We start from the raw sequence: 23309 nt of genomic DNA on the forward strand, positions 1-23309 counted from the left end.
GAATACCCTACTTTTTGCCGATGAGTGCAGCATATTTAGGGAGATCAGGAATCCAGCAGATGCATCTCTGCTACAGTTCTCACTTAATGCCCTCTCAAACTGGTGCTGTACTTGGAAACCTCCCCAATCCACAAAAATGCAGCCACATGACCATAACACTATGTAAATCTCCTCTACTGACATCATATTACCTTATTACCTACTCGACAAGGCCATCAATGTAGTTATGCAACAGCATGACCTAGGTGTATTATTCGATACAAAATTACAATTTAAGACCCACATAGAAACATATACAACCAAGGCTATGAAATTACTAAGCATTCTCTACCGCTTCACAGAAATTTCTGACCCCATTGCTCTTCGTCACTTCTTCCTCACGATCATTCAACCTCTCTTAAACTACTGCTCTCCTATTTGGACAACAGCCTCCCCCTCCAAAACTAACCAGTTAGACAGTGTCCTTCTTTGCTGCTATTGTAAGGAAAAGAAACCCCAAGCTCAGAAATCTATCTACGCAGCAGATATTGAGGGCAATAAATTTGTCACCGCTGCACATCAGGCGAGAGTTAGCTGACCTGAGTTTCCTCCACGGGGTTTTAAATGGGCCTTACCACTCGGAACATCCTGTCTCACTCTTCTCTCTCCGTGTTCCTTCCCGCTCCACCAGAACCAAAGACCTTCTCCATATTCCCCATACTCAGCACTCAATACTTCAACGATCTTTCCTAATCTGCCTCCCAACACTCTAACAATATTAATAGGAGACAAGAGCTTGATATAGCATCAAATAAAAGCATATTCGAGAGGGGTGTAAGTAGTCTCTTCAAGATAAGTTGATGTGAAGGGATTATACCGTCATCTTGACCCACGACGACTTGGCTATGAACATGGATTCTCAAGGTTTTCGATTTGGACAGTTGTTATTAATAGGCTGTGTATCTGATCTTGTCATATTTTGTTATGTTTGTTATATTTTATTATGAAAGTTTACATTTGTTAATTGTCTGTTGACAGTGCAAGTGAAATTTGCTCAGTGTAGCTGTATCTTGTGCTTCGTGAATAAACAAATAGAGGTAATGGGAGATTTCAATGCAAGAGTTGGGAATAGAACTGAAAGATACAAAAGGGTGATGGGTAAATATGGAGAAGATATGGAAGCTAATGGGAATGGGAAGCGTTTGCTGGACTTCTGTGCTAGTATGGGTTTAGCAGTTACGAATACATTCTTCAAGCATAAGGCTATTCACCGCTACAAATGGGAGGATAGGGGTACCAGATCCATAATAGACTCTATTTTAACCGACTTTGCATTCAGGAAGTCTGTTAGGAATGTATGGGTTTTTCAGAGATTTTCAGAGATTTTTTGATGATATAGACCACTATCTGATCTGTAGTGAACTAAGTATCTCTAGGTCTAGGATAGAGAAAGTGAAATCTGTCTGCAAATGAATAAAGGTAGAAAGTCTCCAAGATGAGGAAATTAGACAGAAGTACATGAATATGATTAGTGAGAAGTTTTGAACAGTGGACAGTAAGCAGGTTCAGGATATAGAAAGAGAATTGGTAGCATACAGGGATGCTGTAGTAGAAACAGCAAGGGAATGCCTAGAAACGACTGTGTGTAAAGATGGAAAAAAGCGAACATCTTGGTGGAATGATAAAGTGAGACAGCTTGTAAACTTAAAAAGAAGGCTTATCAGAAATGGCTTCGAACAAGGGCTGATGCAGACAGGGATTTGTACGTAGATGAAACAGAGCAAAACAAATAGTTGTTGAATCCAAAAAGAATTCGTGGGAAGATTTTGGTAATAACCTGGAAAGGCTACGTCAAGCAGCAGGGAAACCTTTCTGGACAGAATCTTAGGAATGGAGGGAAAAAGGAAATGAACAGTGTTTTGAGCCATTCAGGTGAACTCATAATAGATCCCAGGGAATCACTGAGAGGTGGAGGGAATATTTTGAACATCTTCTCGATGTAAAAGGAAATCTTCCTGGTGGTGTTGCGAACAGCCAAGCACATGGGAAGGAGGAAGATGACGTTGGTGAAATTACGCTTCAGGAATTGGAAAGGATGGTAAATAAACTCCATTGTCATAAAGCAGCAGGAATAGATTAAATTAGACCTGAAATGGTGAAGTATAGTGGGAAGGCAAGGATGAAATGGCTTCATAGAGTAGTAAGATTAGCATGGAGTGTTGGTTAGGTACCTTCAGATTGGACAAAAGCAGTAATTGCACCTATCTATGAGCAAGGGAACAGGAAGGATTGCAACAACTATCGAGGTATCTCATTGATTAGTATACCAGGTAAAGTATTCACTGGCATCTTAGAAGGGAGGGTCCGATCAGTGGTTCAGTGGAAGTTGGATGAAATCCAGTGTGATTTCAGACCACAGAGAGGCTGTCAGGTTCAGATTTTCAGTATGCCCAGGTAACTGAAAAATGTTACGAGAGGAATAGACAGTTGTGTTTATGTTTCATAGATCTAGAAAAAGCATATGACAGGGTACCGAGGGAATAGATGTTCACCATACTGGGGGACTATGGAATTAAAGGTAGATTATTAAAATAAATCAAAGACATTCATGTTGACAATTGGGCTGCAGTGAGAATTGATGGTAAAATGAATTCTTGGTTCAGGGTACTTACAGGGGTTAGACAAGGCTGTAATCTTTCACCTTTGCTTTTCGTAGTTTAAATGGATCATCTGGTGAAAGGTAGTGACAGGGAAGGGTTCAGTTGGTTGGAAATCTAGTAAGCAGTCTGGCCTATGCTGACGACTTGGTCTTAATGGCAGATTGTGCCAAAAGCTTGCAGTCCAATATCTTGGAACTTGAAATAGGTACAATGAGCATGGTCTGAAAATTAGCCTCTCGAAGTCTAAATTGATGTCAGTAGGTAAGAAATTCAACAGAACTGAATGTCAGATTGGTGATACAAAGCTGGAACAGGTAGAAAATTTTAAGTATTTAGGCTGTGGTTCTCCCAGGATGGTAATATAGTACGAAAGATTGAATCAATATGTAGTCAAGCTAATGCAGTGAGCTCGCAGTTGTGATCAACAGTGTTCTCTGTAAGAAGGAAGTCAGCTCCTGGACAAAACTATCTTTACATCAGTCTGTTTTCAGACCAACTTTGCTTTACGAGAGCGAAAGCTAGGTGGACTCAGGATATCTTATTCATAAGTTAGTAGCAACAGACATGAAAGTAGCGAGAATGATGGCTGGTACAAACAGGTGGGAACAATTGCAGGAGGGTACTCAGAGCGAGGAGATAAAGGCTAAGTTAGGAATGAAGTCGATGGATGAAGCTGTGCGCATAAACCATCTTCGGGGATGGGTTCATGTGAGACTAATGGAGGAGGATAGGTTACCTTGGAGAATAATGGACTCTGTTATGGAAGGTAAGAGGAGTGGAGGGAGACTAAGATGACGATGGTTAGACTCAGTTTCTAATGATTTAAATATAAGAGGTATAGAACTAAATGAGACGACAGCACCAGTTGCAAATTGAGGATTTTGGCAACATTTATTAAATTCACAAAGGCTTGCAGACTGAACACTGAAAGGCATAATGGTCTATAATGATAATGTATGTAATGTATGTATGTTTAATCTGAATAAATCATATCCATATGAGCCCATTTTATCCTAATAAGTCACAACCAGTAAGCTTATGCAAATGTATCACACTGCGCCTCTTTTGTGTGTATGGTTCATTAGATACAAAGTGCATGGGAAACAAAAATGTTTGTCACTAAAAAAGAAAGCTCCCTGTGTGTATCCGTTTTCTGATATGACTGACAGTTTCAGGAATGGGCACTGATATGCATTTCTATTCAACATAGCCATCATTCTTGTTCAAACACTAGTTCCAATGGTACATCAAGGCATCAATGCCTGAAGGGAAGAAATCTGCGTCCAGACCCTAAAGCCTTGCCATAATGACACGCTGAATGATTATATTCTTGTTAAATCATGTACCACCCAGGTCCTTCTTCAATGGTCTGAAGAGATGGAAATCACTGGGTTCCAGATCAGGGCTATAGAGAGGATAATCTAGATGGTTGATATTCTCACCAGGAGAACAAAAGTAACTGCTGTCAGTTACTGTGACACACTGGAGCATTTACAGCAAGCAATTCACAGAAAATGACTTGGACTTCTCTCAACAGGCATTGTGTTGCTGCACGACAATGCCAAACCACACTCAGCCAGCAATAAGCATGAATTGTTATGGCACTACTGATGGGAGGTTCTGGACCATCCCTGCCGACATTGGTACAATTAGAACAAGTGTTTGGACAAGAATGGTGACTTTGAATAGTAATGTGCATCAGTGCCCTATTACTGTGTCTCCTTATATCTGCTCATAAAATAAAGTTTCTCCGTGTGAGCTCTTGTTATCTTATTTTTTTAAAGGCACCTTGTATTTTATGTTTTCCATAGATGCCAAGGTGCCAGAATTTTGTCTCACAGGAATTGTTTTATGTGCCAGTAAATCTACCAACACAAGGCTGACATATTTCAGCACATCCAAATAATAGTGGACTGAGTCAGGGTAGATAAGGATGATGCTTGTTTTTCAAAAGAGCCTAACATCTAGGTCATCGGCCCTGTCAGTTCCCATTTTTAAAAAATCACATGATGAAGTATAGATGATCAAATCAAATCAAAATCTCTTTATTTGCAAATGAGGTGTCTACCTCGGTGGCAAATGGTACACTAAAATACATTATTGTCAAGCACTAAATATTAAATTAACAAGAGAAGAAAATTTTTCCTATAATACAATATTATACAATTTACGCTAACAATGTTTTCTATTAAACACACAGCTCATCCTTAATAAATTTATATTGTTTACAAAATTCTACTTATAATATATCCTGTCCTACTTACAAATATAGTCAACTGATATACAGTATGTGGAATTGCTTCAAATGATACTATACAACTGGTATAACATTAATATTTACATTGCATTTATTTATTTACTTTTTTTTTTTTTTTTTTTTTTTTTTTTTTTTTTTTTTTTTTTTTTTTTTTTTTACCCGTTCTGGATTCTAAGTAGCATAACGACCTGCTGCGTCTTAACCAGAGCCCCTTTTGCCACCACTTTTCAGAGTTCCTGAAGGGCCTTCACAGCTACCGTAGCGGTCCCAGGGCCCTCGAAGTCCCCACTGTACTTCACCCCTACAGGCAGTCCCCTACTTTGGCTGTCCAAACTCCTTAGACCAGGGGATGGAATTAATTTATTCACACACATTTTTTTATATACAATAACCTGCACTGGTCGAATGCCCTCTAACATTTCATTTATTTTCTCTGTTGCTGTTTATTCTCTTCTTGAATATCTGTACAGATTTTGGAAAAGGATCAAACACTACCCCTGGTAAACTGTTCCACTCCTTCACACCCTTCCCAATGAATGAAAATTTACCCCAATCGCTTCTGCTAAAATTCCTTCTAATTTTATATTTGTGGTCAGTCCTGCCGATATAATTATTTTCCAACTGAAGCCTCTCACGGATATCTCCCCATGCTTCTTCTCCTGTATAGGCTCTATATAATCCTGTAAGTCTAGTTTTCTCCCTTCTCTTACTTAAAGTTTCCCACCCAAGTTCCTTTAACATTTCTGATACACTACTCTTTCTCCTGAAATCCCCTGTTACAAATCTTGCTGCTTTCCTCTGCACACTATCTATTTCTTTTATTAGGTATTCTTGGTGAGGATCCCAAACACTGTTTGCATATTCCAATAATGGACGAACCATACTCAAGTAACTTTTTTCTTTTAATTCTTTGTTGCATCCTTTAAGTAGCCTCATTATGACATGTAATGATCTGTATGCTTTCCCAACAATGTCATCAATATGACCCTTCCAGTGCAAATTACTTTCAAATCTCACACCTAAGTATTTGCACTTGCCATCTTTTGGGATAACTACCTCATCCAAAGTATATTCAAATTCAGTTTTAAAGCTCCTGTTTGTAAAAGTTGTAACAGTTGATTTGCCTCCATTAACCTTCATATTATTTTCTTCAACCCATTGTTGGATACTTTCAAGGTCCCTTTGTAATTCTGAACAATCCTCAATGTTGTTTATTTCTCTATAAACAATTATGTCATCTGCATACAATCTTATTTTTGATGTTATATTGTTCCCTAAATCATTTGCGTATATTAAGAAAAGTAACGGACCGATTATACTACCCTGTGCAATTCCCTTCCAAACTTTCTCTTCCTGAGATACATTATTTCCTACTTTGACTTTCTGAACCCTTGAATTTAGAAATGCTTTTATCCAACGTGTAACCCTTACGTCCAATCCTATTCCCTCCAATTTCTTTAATAATATTCCATGTTCCACTCTATCAAAGGCTTTGGAAAGATCTATGGCTATGCAATCTAACTGACCTCCTGAATCCAACTGATCTGATATGTCCTGCTGAAATCCCACCAGTTGTGCCTCACAAGAAAATTTCTTTCTAAATCCATACTGGCTCCTCATGAACCAATTTTTATCATCACATATCCCTCTGATGTACTTCGATATTAAACTCTCCAGAATTTTACAAACTATACTGGTCAGGCTGATTGGTCTGTAGTTCTCTGGTTTCCTTTTATCACCCTTTCCTTTATAAATTGGTATTATTATAGATTCCTTCCATTCCTTTGGTATTACACTATTATTTATGACATAGTCAAAGAGAAATTTTAAGTAAGGCACTATGTACCACCCCATTGTCTTTAATACCTCCCCAGTAATTTGATCACTCCCTGCTGCTTTTCCTTGCTGAAGCAGTTGGATTTCTCTGAAAATATCTTCGTTTGTGAATGAGAAGCTTCTTGTTTCCCTCTGTCTCTCTCCCTCTCTATCTTCTGTTTCGGTTTCCAACTCTTGACAATCATCTACTGAATCTCTAAATTCCCTACTAAATAGGTTTGCTTTCTCAGTATCTGTTAAATAGTGTTCACCCCCTTCTCCCACCATTGTAGGAATTTGGATTCCTTTTCCTTTTTGATTCCTGATATATGAATACAGCTTTTTCCATTTCCCTTTGTGGTCATTACCCTCTTGAAGTATGCCATTCATATAATTCTCTTTTGCTTCCTTTTTCACTCTATTCAGTTCCCTCATTAGCTGTTTTCTAGTTTCTCTACTCTCCCTACCCTCTTTGATTTTCCTGTTTACTATTCTACATTTTCTTTTTAATTTTCTTATTTCCCTTGTATAATAAACAGGGTCTGAGGTCATTTTACCCTTCTTAACAGGTACAAATCTCTTCTCTCCTTCCCAAATAATTCCTTTAAATTTAGCCCAAAGTGTATCCACGTTACTCCCTTCACTTATCCAACAACTGAATTGTGAGTTAAGGTAAGTCCCAAATTCATCAACTTTAGTTTTTCTGTACAATTTCTTGTCTTGTGTAACCCTCTTATTAAGCCTTTTTGGTACGAGTCCTACATCCATTATTACAGCCTTATGGTCTCCTATTCCTTCAATTACCTCAGTTTTATCAACAATTTCCCATGGTTTAACCAAGAATACATCTAGTAAGTTATTGAGACGAGTCAGTTCTTGTACTACTTGTGTAAATCCTCCCTCCCAAATTAACTTATTTGCCAGTTTCTGTTCATGGGCTTCACTTGCAGCTCCTTTCCATTCAACTTCAGGCAAATTTAGATCTCCCCCAATTATTACCATATCATTATTATTGTTTTTACAAGTATAATCTATTATTTTTTCAAAGATTTCCATGTCTCTTGCCTCTCTTCCAGGCCTGTATGTTCCTATAATTCCCACCTCCTTCATATTATCACAAACTAATTTTATCCCTAATATTTCATCCCTTTCATCGGTAAACCATTCATGTGAACAGTAAGTTTCCTTCACCAGAATAAACACCCCCCCTCCCTTTTTATCTCCTCGGTCTCTACGATAGACTGTGTACCCTTCTGGAAATACTTCTCTATTACCCACCCCTTCTTTCAACCACGATTCCACTCCTATCACCACATCAGTCTCATAAGATTCCATCAATGTACCAAATTTTAATTGTTTATTTACTACACTTTGACAGTTTACCAAGAGCAATCTCAGACCCCCTTCCTCCCTAAAACTTGACTGTTGCAATTGGGTAACTTGAAATTCCTTACTATCCTGAGTTTCTTTTTCTAGTTGACTGAGCCAGCTTAAAGTATAGCTGGCTCTTTCTACTAGTTTTCCTGGTCAGTATTATAACTCAAGGGAGTTGCCTGTTTTACAGTACATATCTTAAGATTAATAAAATCTAGAACAATATTTCCTATCTTTCGTTTACCTGAATTGTTTAGATGGAGGCCATGTTTTGTATAACAGTATCTCTCAAAGCTGCTGCATTCAATAACCTGAGTATTCCGAAAATGATTACAAATTTTAACAATATCTGTATTGACCTTGTCCACTTCAATGTTCACACACGAATCTCTACTCAAATCATGCCTGTGGGGCACGTTCACTACAAAAACGTTAGTGTGGGTCAGCTTCCCTAGTGTATGTTTAAGTTGTGATCTTACATTCTTGGCGTCGTCGCGAGCTACGTCGTTCGTCCCACCGATGATAAGCACTGCATCGCCGCTCCCGAAGTTCCTAGTTGCTGCTTCTACGTTTTCCACAACCCTGCTGATAGAAGCTCCTGGATATATTTCTCCGGTTGCTGCTATATTCTCGTCGTTAATCACTCCCGCAATTCCCCTTCCTTGGCTATCACCAAACACAGCTACCTTCGCTGATTTAGGCCTAACTGGGTCTTGAATCTGAATTCTAGGCCTAAATTTCAAACTCGGCACGGCAACGGATCGCGATGATTTGGTTTCACGCGCGCGATCACTTTCTTCCAGGATTAAATTATTTAGGGCAGAAAACCTATTTCTAATGTTTATTTCCGGAAATTCAGTTGTAGATTTCTTCTTAGCCGGCCATCCACGAACTACTTGACACCACGTGCTCGAGTTTGTTACTTGTACCGGTATATCACTCGAAGAATGGTCAGTCCCAAATTCTAGCGATCGCAGTCTTTCTTTTAATTCTTGATTTTCAACTTTAAGAGTCTCATTGTCCTTTTTTAGAATGTTTATAATTTCTAATGCACTTTTATATTCCTCATCGACTGTTTTCGGTGCTTCGTCAACGCCGTCCCCAACAACAACATTCCGAACACACTGCTCACAAATCCAGTCAACATTTTCATTAGTTTTTACGTCTCTAGGGCAATTTCCGCACTTATAATGCCACCATCGATCACATGAATCACACAACATTCCATTTTTCACTAATTTTCGACATTTTCCGCACTTTTCGTCACATTTTACGGTTAATTTACTCGGAGAATAAAATACTACGTCGTCATTACCGGGCGCCATTTTGAAGAAAAAAAAAAAAAAAAGATGTAACTACTAATAGAAAAGTACCTACCTCCCTAAATGAAAAAGCAATATTCACAAATAATATAAGTGTGATCACACAATACGGAAAGCTTATAAAAACAAACTGAATATATTCTTTTAAAGTTTAAGATTTTTTTTTCTTTTTTTCTGGGATGTAAATGATGTAACGTAACAGAATTCAACTACTGTGAATGGCTTCACATTTGAGTACAAACATACTAACCTTGTACCATTTGATGGTTGGGGGAGGAATTCCACTGTATGAACATATAAGATGTAAGGGTTCCCCACTCCGAAGACTCTTCTCTGTTGTATTTATGTTAGTGTTAATTAACTCAGGTTTCTTAGGAGCTACAACAAACAAATAGAAATTAATGAGTCACACCAGCTTGGAAATTTTATCTGATGTGCTTAGTATAGTCTGTATCAAATGTGAAGTGTTTTGGTTATGAGGGGCTACTCAGAATTGCCCTAGCAAGCAGCCACTATGTTGTTGCATAATCCCACCCCCTCATTGCCTTGAGGTCTGCAGAAAATTTATCTGCACTAAATATTACTTACACTAATCCAAAATATTTTTACTGCATAAAAATGACAACAATGCAAACAGTTTCCCATTTGACACAGACTATTGTTGCACATATATGAAGGGGGTACGATGCGCAAAGGTATCACCGAGATATCACTATAAAATTCGTCACAAATGGAACATAGCAATTGCTTTTACACATATCAAGTGAAAAATTCCTGGCACATTAAGAAATATTTCATTTTTGGAGTATATTATGTATGCATACTTTACCACTTTACAAGTACATTTGGTGTTACGCTCACAGTGACACACGTATGTCTTTTGTCTCACACGTTGAACAATTTCGTGTGTAATGTCTTTGTTCGGTGAAGTTCTTTGATCACGACGAGTTGTGGACTTGTGCCCTAACTGATTCATTAAGTTATTTATTGGTCCAGGGATCATGCTACTTCAGCAATAGCTTAAGGTCTTGTAATTTAACAATAACCTGTTCATTTGCCTCATTGAAAAATGAATACTGTTCACCTCCATTTTGCTTTTTGAACTAGCCGCTCTACTCATAATGGACAAAGATAATGAGAATCCACAGACATAGCACTCGCATTCATCGGTGCTAGCCCTGGACCTCAAAGAAAGAACAAAAGACGGCATCAGCAGCGGAATACGACATAAACCAGTCCTGTCTACAAGCCTTAAGTATGTTTTCATATTTCTCAAATAACGACGGTATTTCTTAATGTGCCAGGAATTTTTCACTTGATATGTGTAAAAGCAATTGTTATGTTCCATTTGTGACAAATTTTATAGTGATATCTCGGTGATACCTTTGCGCATCGTACCCTATGAAGGTTCAATAGTGACAAGGTGATTATATACTTCACATAAACAGTATAGAGAGACAGTAACATGAAAAGGAACTTAGGATAAACAATGTGGGACAAAGTGGGAAGAGCAAGCAATAGAAAAATGAGACAAGGACAAACATGAAAACACAAAAGGACAAGGACATCTTTCTATCCAGCTGTCTTCAAACAGATGGACTCTCACCTCCTCAATCCCATTATTGAACATCCTTTTCTTCTCAGTCCCCAGCTTCGTCATCACTCACTGGAAGGCCATCTTGACAGTTCTTCAGTTTCAGTTTTGTTTCAACTATAAATCAAATTGTTCTTGTTTCAGCTGATGAAACTTGTTCACCAGTTGTAATATATTTTTCTCCTTCTGTGATTATCTTGTGTTCCTAGTCTTTTACCACTAGTATTCATCTTTATCTTTTGCTCCTTCCCTTTTCCTGTCATTATCTGGCTATTTTCTTATCCTACACCTGCGATATCCAGACTGAAAGCAGCAGGACAAGTACTTGGAAGAACAAAATCTTGATTCAAAGTTACTACAGGAGTCAGGCATGGGTGTAACATTACACTCTACCTGTTTATGGTTTGCTTGAATCACTTAATCAATGGCATAAAATGGCAGGATGAGATTCAGTTTAACTGAAGTAATGAAATCAGTTTAGCATATATAATAAACATTCACATAACTTTAAAGCTTTTCAAGCTGTCGAAAACACTAACTGAAATTAGTGTTTAGTGTTATTGGTAGTGTTAGTGTTATTGGTATGTGGACGACAGAGTCAAATAAGAAAACCTAAAGAAACTGCCTGGTGGAATGATGATATTAAAAAGGCTATCAATGAGAGAAACCATGCAAGAAGATCCTTATATCAAGCAAGAACCTGGGGAGATCAACATGAAATAGAGGAGAAGCTGTCACTTTACAGAAAGAAAAAATTACACGTCAAACAGAGTTTTGTAGCTGAAAAGCAGAAATGCAAGAAAGATCTGGCTACCAAAATAACGCAGGATGGAAATAAAAAACTGTTATACAGTATTGTTAAGAATAGAAGAACTCAAAATAAATCTATCCAATCTGTAGAACTTCCTGTCCGGCTCCATGGCTAAGTGGTTAGTGTGCTGGCCTTTGGTTACAGGGGTCCCGGGTTCGATTCCCGGCGGGGTCGGGAATTTTAACCTTAATTGGTTAATTTCACTGGCACGAGGGCTGAGTGTATGTGTCGACTTCATCATCATTTCATCTTCATCCTGACGCGCAGGTCACCTACGGGTGTCAAATCAAAAGACCTGCACGTGGCGAGCTGAACTTGCCCTTGGACACTCCCGGCACTAAAAGCCATACGCCATTTCCATTTTTTTCGTAGAACTTCCTAATGGTGAGGTGACTAGGGATGAGACCAAAATATTACAGGAGTTCCAAAGGCACTTTGCAACTTGCTGAACAGTTATGAAAATGTCACCCCATTAGACGACGGACCATATAATTTTGGCAGCACAAATACCACTAATCTGACATGGTTGGAAGTAGAGACAGCAATATCTAAGCTGGAAAACAACACATCAACTGGATCAGATGAATTAAGTGTTGAGATGATCAAAGCACTAGGAGAGGTAGGACAACAGTGGATGTACAGAGTACTAAATAGAATCTGGAAAGAGAATGTAATACCCAATGACTGGAAGCAAGGAGTCATCATCCCATTGTTGAAAAAAGGTGATAGAAAGAAATGTACCAACTACAGAGGTATAACTCTGCTGTCACATGGCCTCAAAATCTATGAATCCATCCTTGAGAGCAGGATTAGAAAATATGTTGAACCTACACTTGAGGAGGAACAATATGGATTTAGACCTCATAGATCAACTATAGACCTCATTTTTGCCGCCAGAATGCTCTATGAGAAGTATTGGAGAAAGGTAAAACACTTATAACTGTTTTTCTGGACATCGAGAAAGCATTTGACCATGTACCACGCAGGCATATATGGGAATGTTTGAGACATAAGAAAGTGCCCGATGACATCATAGCACGAGTACAACGATTATATGATGAAACCAAGTGTTGTGTCCAGGTCCAGGATGGAAGAATGAAGTTTCTCCGTTCTTGTCTACAAAAAACAAAAGTGGATAAAATAAGGAATATGGATATCCGACAACAGCTTGGATTGGAAAGAAGTTTGCTGGAGACTCTAGAAGTGAAGAGATTGCAATGGTATGGTCACATGAAAAGAATGAACTCTCACAGGATTCCTCGAACATACTTTGACCACAATGTTCCTGGGAAGAGACCAAGAGGAAGATCTCACGATGTTTGGGAAAAACAGATAATGAAGGATCTTGAAATTAGAGATGCGAACTGGTGTCGCATATATGAGCAGCATCTGTGGATGGATAGAACAAACTGGAGGAGGCTTGTACACAACCACACCCGGCTTGCTGGAGCGAAGAAATGATGATGATGATGATGATGATGATGATGGTGGTGGTTTTCAGTCCAAAAAGCTTTAAAGTTACATTAAACGAGTAGATGTTATCATTCAGACAGGCCTTATAATGATTGTGAGCACAAAGAGGAGATGTTCATGATCTAACCTTTCATTGAAACAATTGCAAAGTTATTGATGTTAATTTATGAAAAGGCCATAGGACATCTTGACCAACAGCCCTGTTTTCTTAGTTTGCTCCTTTTCTATTGAGGGCATTCAAGAATGACTGACATTCCCTCCATAACTCTGGAAAAGTAGTGGTTTGAAATGTGTGCCCAGAATATGTGGGAATACATACTATCATGCTACCTACGGCCACAGGATGATGTTCCTAATGGTCCATTATTGGTATTATAAATTTACTCATTCAGGACAAATATTTCATATTCCCTATGGGAATTAACACCTCCATCATCCAATGGCCAGGCAGGCATCAATTATGGAAGTGAGACAAAGTCTCTCATAGTGCATTGGCACTGCTGGTGGCTTCAAGTAGCCTATGTTGTGGCCTCCACGGGAGGGTCTTTCATTGATATCGCTGTTATTGGGCATCTCCAATCTACTCAAATCCTTCTATTTTTGCTCGGCCGGGTGGCTCTTCATCTTTAATCGCAGCTCGCGCCGATCCCAAGAAAGCATATAGGCTGACTCTGCACTGGCAGTTGCCTCCCCATCTATGATCTCTTCCTTCCTCCCACAATGATCACCACCACTACCACCCTCACTACAACCTCTAGTCGCATCCATTTTTCTGCTCCTCTCACCACGACTACGTCTTCTCATCCAACTCCTATCATGTCCTCCTTTTTACTTCTGTCTCCAGACCGCCCCTCTCATCTGCAACGTCAGCCACTTAAAGATGCACCAGCCACACCACCAGCTCAGATCGCTGACGCACGACTACCATCACCACCAGCGCCACCTCAGTCTTCTCCAGAAATGTATAGCTGCGTCATCCAAGGTGTCGACCCTTCCATCTCTGTCTCCACCATACTGCGAGAACTCCATGCTGCACGCATTCCGGCACACAGAGCTTTTCGAATCAGGAATCCCATTGGCCCTACATTCTTGGTCCGGCTACAACTCCCTACGGAAGCAGACGTCCGCCATCTTCTTCTCAACGGAGTCTACATCTTCAGCCATCGCCATAAAGTTGAACCTTCCTGCTTCCCTCCTCGAACATCTCCTCGACCCACATGACGTCGCACCCGGCCAGCCCCTTCTCCTCAATATGGATATTCTGTTCGCCCACCTCCTCTCTCCTTTTATTCCTTCTTCCCACTGCAATTGCAAGCTGTCCTCAGACTTGTCAGCACTTCTCCTAAACCAGATCGCCGCAGCACTCCTCTCCAATCAACTACACCCTGGCACTCTTGCATAACCCCACTCCTTTTCTATGCATCCTGTCTCACAACTCCCCTATTCCTCACATCGTCGCCCCATTACCCATCTTACTTGTCTATCACACCGACACTCTTTTCACTTCTCCCGGCCCGAGAGATCGCAATATGATCTAGGGGGCCCGCCCCGCCTTCGGACGGGGAATGAAAACCTCTCAAACAAGCAAGCCTCCACGGGGGACTTTCAACGACATCGCTGTTACTGGGCATCACCAATCTATGCAAATCCTTCTAGTTTTGCTCGGCCGGGTGGCTTTTCATCTTTAATTGCAGCTCCCGCCGATCCCAAAAAAGCACATAGGCTGACTCCGCACTGCCAGTTGCCTCCCCATCGACGATATTTTCCTTCCTCCCATAATGATCACTACCACCCTCACTACAACCACAACCTCTAGTCACATCCATATTTCTGCTGCTCTCACCACGACTACGTCTTCTCATCAGTTTTCTATCATGTCCTTTTTACTTCTGTCTCCAGACCGCCCCCCTCATCTGCAACGTCAGCCACTTAAAGACGCACCAGCCACACCACCAGTTCAGATCGCTGACGCACGACTACCATCACCACCAGCCCCACCTCAGTCTTCTCCAGAAATGTATAGCTGCATCATCCGAGGTGTCGACCCTTCCATCTCTTCCTCAAGCATACTGCGAGAACTCCACGCTGCACGCATTCCGGCACACAGAGCTGTTTGAATAAGGAATCCCACTGGTCCTACATTCTTGGTCCGGCTACAACTACCTACAGAAGCAGACGTCTGCCATCTTATTCTCAACGGAGTCTACATCTTCAGCCATCGCCATAAAGTTGAACCTTCCCGCTCCCCTCCTCAAACATCTCCTAGACCCATATGACGTCGCACCCGGCCAGCCCCTTCTCCAAAATATGGATTTTCTGTTCGCCCACCTCCTTTTTACATTTGTTCCTTCTTCCCACTGCAATTGCAAGCTGTCCTCAGACTTTTCACCACTTCGCTAAACCAGATGACCGCCACACTCCTCTCCAATCAACTACACCCTGGCACTCTTGTATAACCCCACTCCTTTTCTACGCATCCTGTCTCACAACTCCCCTATTCCTCACATTGTCGCACCATTATCCATCTTACTCGTCTACCAAACCGCCTCTTCTCTTCACTTCTCCCGGCCAGAGAGAGAGTGTAACTCTCTAGGGGGCCCGCCCCGCCCGAAGGGCGGGAAATGAAAACTTCTCAAGCAAGTCTCCATGGTATGCACTAGCCTTGCATCTTGGTGGGTGTGCTAAGTACCAACTGATGAGCCCAACTTAGCACATAGGGGCGAAATGCAGGCAACCAAAAATGAGTTAGCTGGAAAATTTTTAATGTCCAATAACGGACCATTATATTGGTATTATAATCCATCAAATCGCTTGTAGCAATGGATGTTCCAAAAGATTTATTAACAGAATGATAAATAAAGTGAAAAATGAACCAAAAACAACTTTAATTAAACAGCGAAAAGAGAAAAAGATATCTGTAGTTCTGACTTTTCGAAATAAGCACTCTTATTAACTGGCTAAAATTTTCAGGAAAAAGAACATCAATGTCTCATACAAAACTGATAATAATACTAATAAGATAATTTTCAATTCAGATAAGATAGAAAATAAATGTATATTTAATAAATCAGAAATTTACAAATTAACATGCCAAACATGTAAACAACCATACATAGGACAGTCTGGAAGAAGTTTGGCTATAAGGAACAAAAAGAACATGTTAATGCAGTCAAACATAGAAGATATTTGACAATGGGAGAACATACGGTTGAAAAGAATCATAAATTCACAGACATTTCTAATGACATGAAATTATTACATTCAGCCAAAAAGGGAAAATTAATTACTGCTTTGGAAAGTTTAGAAATTTATCTTACACAAAAAAAAATTTGAATCAAGTTTAAATGAGAGAAGTGTGGAAGATAACCCACTGTATAGACTAGCATATGATCATTTAAGGAACAAAAAAGAAGAAAAAGGAAGAAAACTTGAAGATCTTAAATTTATATAGTATTCTCATTCAGTTCAACAAAATTTTATATATTGATCATTTTTATAATACAGTATTTCATAAGTTTTCTTTACTCATTGATATGGTGTATTAGGACACAATACTTCTTTGAATTGTAAAAACAAAAGATTGTGTTATGTTGTTTTATTCTTTGATCTGACCACTGATGAAGGGAATTGGTGAATTCCTGAAACATGTTTGGTTGAATAAATAATTTTCTTTCATTAATAAGTGTATTGACGAAGCTGATTCAAATGTAACTATTTTAAATATTTCTGTACTACATTCATCCACCATACTCGCTGGATTTTGCCCTAGCAACTACACTGTATTCATCACAATGGAAGAGGCCATGCAGGGTAAGAGGTTATCCTCCAACGGTGAGCTTCAGTGGTGCCGACTACTCCCAAAGAATGGATTGCTGCGCAAATATGGAAACTGCTGGAATAATGGTAAATGTGCATAGATATTGGCAGTGAATACCTATAATAAAATCAGTATTTATTTTGTTTCAATAAATGGAAAAAGCACTTAGTGTTGATCGTTACTGAACTCTTGTATTGGTTAAATATCTATAAAAAAGTATCATATTAATTTTCCAAAGAATCCTTCACTTACTTTGTACATCCACTCTTATTGCTTTTGACTGCCTATCTTCATCATCCAAAAAACACTCAAATTCACCATTGTCACTTTTCTGTATGTTAGGAATGGTAAGCTCAATTTGGTAAGAGTAGTCTGTTTCAACTTGAGTGACTTTGTAATCTGAAAATGAAATATGGGACAATTTAGCATAAATAAGATACAATGATGTATATAATAATAAATATAAAATAAACATTTAAAAAAACAAAGATAAAACATATCGTAGTTTTCAGAAATTTGTATTAGGAATGATAAGAATTGTTATACCCCTTGAATATTAACACTGTAAATATAATGCCATTATCATCATCATCATCATTATTATTATTATTATTTGCAATTTTAATACAAAATATTATAAAGTGTTTTAAAATATTAACAATAATAATAAACAGAACCAAGGATAGAAAGAACAGGAGTTGTGCTTGGCCTCCGAGTACTCGGACAACACGTGTAGACTGAAGAATGGAAGCACTATGAGTTATGTTTCAGACACTTGGAGGAAAAATATCATGTTTTTGTTCATGACTTGAAAGTGGTTGGACTGTTGTTCTGAACTGATTCAAAATTTTGTGAAAACTTTCTTCCTTCATTTAGGCATTAATATTGATCACAAGAACATAACTTAAGAAATTTTAGACAATCACTGTAGATTGTCAATCACAATTTATATTCTGTAGTTAATAATGGTAAATAAATTGCTCCTTTTCGGGATAGCAACTACTATAGGATATAAACTTCAAAAATTAATATATACAATATTATAACTTGAATGTTTTAACAATTTAATATTGTTTTCTTAAAATTCATAATGATGCTGTTACCATACAGTACCCCTGTATCACAAGGCAGAGCTATCTCTCTCTCTCTCTCTCTCTCTTTTTCTTTTTTTTCCAGTCACCACTGATCTGCACTTAAGGCAGTAGCCCAGGTGGAAAATCACTGTCTGTTGTTTACCTAGCCTTTTCTTTAATCATATGAAGTTGAAAAATGATCAAATACGTATCTCCCTTGGTAAATTATTCAAATTCCTAACTCCTCTTCTATAAATGAATAGTCACCCCAATTTTTCCTCTCGAATTCCAACCTTTATATATATTGTGTTCTTTCCTACTTTTAAAAACACCACTCAAACTTATTCATATACTAATGTCATTCCAAGCCATCTCTCCACCGACAACTTGGAATATATGGCTTACATGTGTCAACACTCTTCATTTAACTTCCACTATTCAGCCCCTTAATTCCAATTATAGTCATTCATTAAATTTACAAATTAATTCTTTAATTACAGAATTCGTCATATACTTGGCTAACCACCGAATGACAACAACGTTCCCTTTCAACTAATACGCTCACCTCAACACGCCTAACAGCAAACAGCCACACCTATCACAAACTCTTACCACATCAAAGAAGATGGTCTAATGAAGTCTACACAGACTTCAATATAGCTTACGGTACCAACATTTCCAACTAATATTATCTCAGAAAGAACCAGGCCATACGAAAATTCTTCAAAATCTATAAGCATATAAATGAAAATCAATATTTATTAACTTCAAGAACCAACAATCTTTACCATTGCTCAACTTTCCATAAGTTTTTAACAACATGCCATCTGACAACTAAATGGAATGTGTTTTCTGACTTTCATCTTTATTGTAATATCTTTTAATATGTCATAATCCTCAAACAGTTGTCATGTTTTTAGACTCCAATATTATCACAAATATTGTCAAGTAATAGCATACTACATTTTATATTGTAATAGTTGTTTAATGATCTCTAATACATTTTACACGACATAGTTTTTAACAGCATTCATAAGTTATTTGCAATCAGGTACCTGATCTATTCTTAAGATGAAAAATATGGCTGATGACGCATACTATTGATGGGCAAAACATGTACTATTTAATATATTAATTTCATGTTAACAATTTTTATAAGGACTATGACCTAATTTTTAAGACTGTATTGTATTGAATAGGTGGATGAATAATAAAACATACAAGTGTTATTTAATATATGGCTTAGTCGAACAGCTCATCTCTTTCCTGCATAGTATTTCCAGATCATAGTTTGCAACATTTTCATAACACTACTTTTTTGTTGGAAATCACCCAGAACAAATCATAATGCTCTCCTTTCGATTTTTTCCAGTTCTTGAATCAAGTAATGCTGGAGAGGGTCCCATACACTGGAACCATATTCTAACTGTGTTCTTACCAGTGACTTATATGCCCTTTCCTTTAAATCCTTACTACAACCCCAAAATACCTTAATTACCATATGACAAGATTTGTAACCTTTATTTACTATCCCACTGATGTTATTACCCTAATGAAGGTCTCTCCTTATATTAACACCTGGATACTTACAGTGCTCCCCATGTGCTAGGTAATTTCACACCACTAATACAGTACTTAAAACTGAGAGGACTTCACCTCATTGTGAAACTCACAACTTGACTTTTTTAAATCTTTCATCAATAAAGTGAAAGCTAACTAGTACTTGACTGCCATAAACGATGCACATGGAGGATTGTTTATGAATAATTGAGGGCCAGTTTCACAAAATTTGACATCTACAAAAATATACAGTACATTTCCAGGAGGGATGTTTTCTCATGAACTCACCAATGAAACAGTATTGATTGATGATATGACTACAGAATCAACATTTACCAGTTCCCGTTTTGCAATTGAAATTGTACTGATTAGCAGTGATGGAACTAACAATTCTATGAATATTAATGCAAGAAAGAGTCTGGATGATGAACATACTCCAGATGCTAAGAATTTTTTTGCTAGTTGCTTTACGTCGCATCGACACAGATGGGTCTTATGGCGAAGATGGGACAAGGAAGGGCTAGGAGTGGGAAGGAAGCGGCTGTGGCCTTAATTAAGGTACAGCCCCAGCATTTGCCTGGTGTGAAAATGGGAAACCACGGAAAACCATTTTCAGGGCTGCCGACAGTGGGGTTCGAACCTACTATCTCTCGAGTACTGGATACTGGCTGCACTTAAGCGACTGCAACTGTCGAGCTAAGAATTTAGAGCCTAATTTATTTTTCAAATTTTACACATAGTTCACCCCAGATTTTAATGTCAATTGTATTTTGTACATTTATTTTTGTGTCAATTGTATGTTTGTACATTTGTGTAGTTATTAGATGTATTACATTAAGGCTGAAGATGGGCAGTCGAGACCAAAACTAGTCCCTAGTTTAGCAATGTAATTCAATAATATTGCATATTATAGTATTGAAAAGGTGGACTATTAAACATTAATTTAATAATAATAATAATTATTATTATGGTTCATGTTTGTGGGTTACTGTAGTCACGTCGTAGTTCGTGAACCATGGGCAACGGCTGTGTGGCCTAGTAAGTGGTCCTAAGAGTCGGGATATCGGTTGCTATGGAATGGGAGTGGGCATCTCGGACATATTCTGAGTCCTGGCCCTCCTTGTGCTCACACGGCTAGGACTATACGATTCACAGGTGGTCCATAACCCATTAGAGGAGAGATCCTCACTTGGACTATGTGCAAGTAGGGTAGCATCCTGCTTCATGAATTTACCGAGCTCAGAACATTTTAAGCAAGCCTCGGACCTATGGGAGTAATGGAGTCCCACTCCCATTTGACAGGCGAGGGACTCCTTGCAAACAACTTGGCGAACGAAATGGAATTCGATGGGGAGCTATCAATATTAATGGGGCTTATGGAAGAAAGAAGGTAGAACTGGCTGAGTCAGCAAAGAGGATGCATCTGGATGTGCTAGGAGTAAGTGATATTCGGGTAAGGGGAGATAATGAGGAAGAGATAGGAAGCTAGGGGTACCAGATCCATAATAGACTATATCTTAACAGACTTTGAATTCACCATTGCACACAACATAGTTTCTGTTAGGCACGTAAATGAGCAAATTATGTGGGTAGATTTGTCAGTTGGAGGAATTAGGACAAGAATCGTGTCGGTATATTCACCATGTGAGGGTGCAGATGAGGATGAAGTTGACAAGTTTTATGAAGCATTGAGTGACATCATGGTCAGGGTCAATAGCAAGGACAGAATAGTGCTAATGGGCGATTTCAATGCGAGAGTTGGGAATAGAACTGAAGGACACGAAAAGGTGATTGGTAAATGTGGGGAAGATATGGAAGCTAATGGGAATGGGAAGCGTTTGCTGGAATTCTGTGTTAGTATGGGTTTCATTGTTACGAATACATTCTTCAAGCATAAGGCTATTCACCGCTACACATGGGAAGCTAGGGGTACCAGATCCATAATAGACTATATCTTAACAGACTTTGAATTCAGGAAATCTGTTAGGAATGTACGAGTTTTTCGCAGATTTTTTGATGATACAGACCACCATCTGATCTGTAGTGAACTGAGTATCTGTAGGCCTAGGGTAGAGAAAGTGAAATCTATTTGCAAACGAATAAGGGTAGAAAATCTCCAGGACAAGGAAATTAGACAGAAGTACATGGATATGATTAGTGAGAAGTTTCGAACAGTAGACAGTAAGCAGGTTCAGGATATAGAAAGTGAATGGGTGGCATACAGGGATGCTGTAGTAGAAACAGCAAGGGAATGCCTAGAAACAACTGTGTGTAAAGATGGGAAAAGGCGAACATCTTGGTGGAATGATGAAGTGAGAGCAGCCTGTAAACATAAAAAGAAGGCTTATCAGAAATGGCTCCAAACAAGGGCCGAGGCAGACAGGGATTTGTACGTAGATGAAAGAAACAGAGCGAAACAAATAGTTGTTGAATCCAAAAAGAAGTCATGGGAAGATTTTGGTAATAACCTGGAAAGGCTAGGTCAAGCAGCAGGGAAACCTTTCTGGACAGTAATAAAGAATCTTAAGGAAGGGAGGGAAAAAAAGGAAATGAACTGTGTTTTGAGTAATTCAGGTGAACTCATAATAGATCCCAGGGAATCACTGGAGAGGTGGAGGGAATATTTTGAACATCTTCTCAATGTAAAAGGAACCGGGCGAGTTGGCCGTGCGGCTGTGAGCTTGCATACGGGAGATAGTAGGTTCGAATCCCACTATCGGCAGCCCTGAAGAAGGTTTTCTGTGGTTTCCCATTTTCACACCAGGCAAATGCTGGGGCTGTACCTTAATTAAGGCCACGGCCACTTCCTTCCAACTCCTAGGCCTTTCCTATCCCATCGTCGCCATAAGACCTATCTGTGTCGCTGCGACATAAAGCCCCTAGCAAAAAAAAAAAAAAAAAAAGTAAAAGGAAATCATCCTGGTGGTGTTGCAAACAGCCAAGCTCAGGGGGAGGAGGAAAATGATTTTGGTGAAATTATGCTTGAGGAAGTGGAAAGGATGGTAAATAAACTCCACTGTCATAAGGCAGCAGGAATAGATGAAATTAGACCTGAAATGGTGAAGTATAGTGGGAAGGCCGGGATGAAATTGCTTCATAGACTAGTAAAATTTGCATGGAGTGTTGGTAAGGTACCTTCAGATTGGACAAAAGCAGTAATTGCACCTATCTATGAGCAAGGGAACAGGAAGGATTGCAACAACTATCGAGGTATCTCAATGATTAGTATACCAGGCAAAGTATTCACTGGCATCTTGGAAGGGAGGGTGCGATCAGTCGTTGAGAGGAAGTTGGATGAAAACCAGTGTGGTTTCAGACCACATAGAGGCTGTCAGGATCAGATTTTCAGTATGCACCAGGTAATTGAAAAATGCTACGAGAGGAATAGACAGCTGTGTTTATGTTTCGTAGATCTAGAGAAAGCATATGTCAGGGTACCGAGGGTAAAGTAGTTCACTATACTGGGGGACTGTGGAATTAAAGGTAGATTATTAAAATCAATCAAAGGCATTTATGTTGACAGTTGGGCTTCAGTGGGAATTGATGGTAGAATGAGTTCTTGGTTCAGGGTACT

General features: G+C 38.9%; 1 protein-coding gene across 1 annotated transcript in view; it reads right to left on the reverse strand.

Annotated features, from left to right (window-relative positions):
• Positions 1 to 23309, reverse strand: part of LOC136866089 (vascular endothelial growth factor receptor 2) — a 254837-nt gene that overhangs the window by 141187 nt on the left and 90341 nt on the right. Inside the window, exons 8-9 of the mRNA XM_068226603.1 lie at positions 17355 to 17501; positions 9658 to 9785 (exon numbers count right to left, since the gene is read on the reverse strand). Coding sequence (XP_068082704.1) covers positions 9658 to 9785; positions 17355 to 17501 — 275 coding nt within the window. The remainder of the gene's footprint in view (positions 1 to 9657; positions 9786 to 17354; positions 17502 to 23309) is intronic.

Source organism: Anabrus simplex, chromosome 3 (assembly GCF_040414725.1).
Source record: "Anabrus simplex isolate iqAnaSimp1 chromosome 3, ASM4041472v1, whole genome shotgun sequence".
Taxonomy (NCBI): domain Eukaryota; kingdom Metazoa; phylum Arthropoda; class Insecta; order Orthoptera; family Tettigoniidae; genus Anabrus; species Anabrus simplex.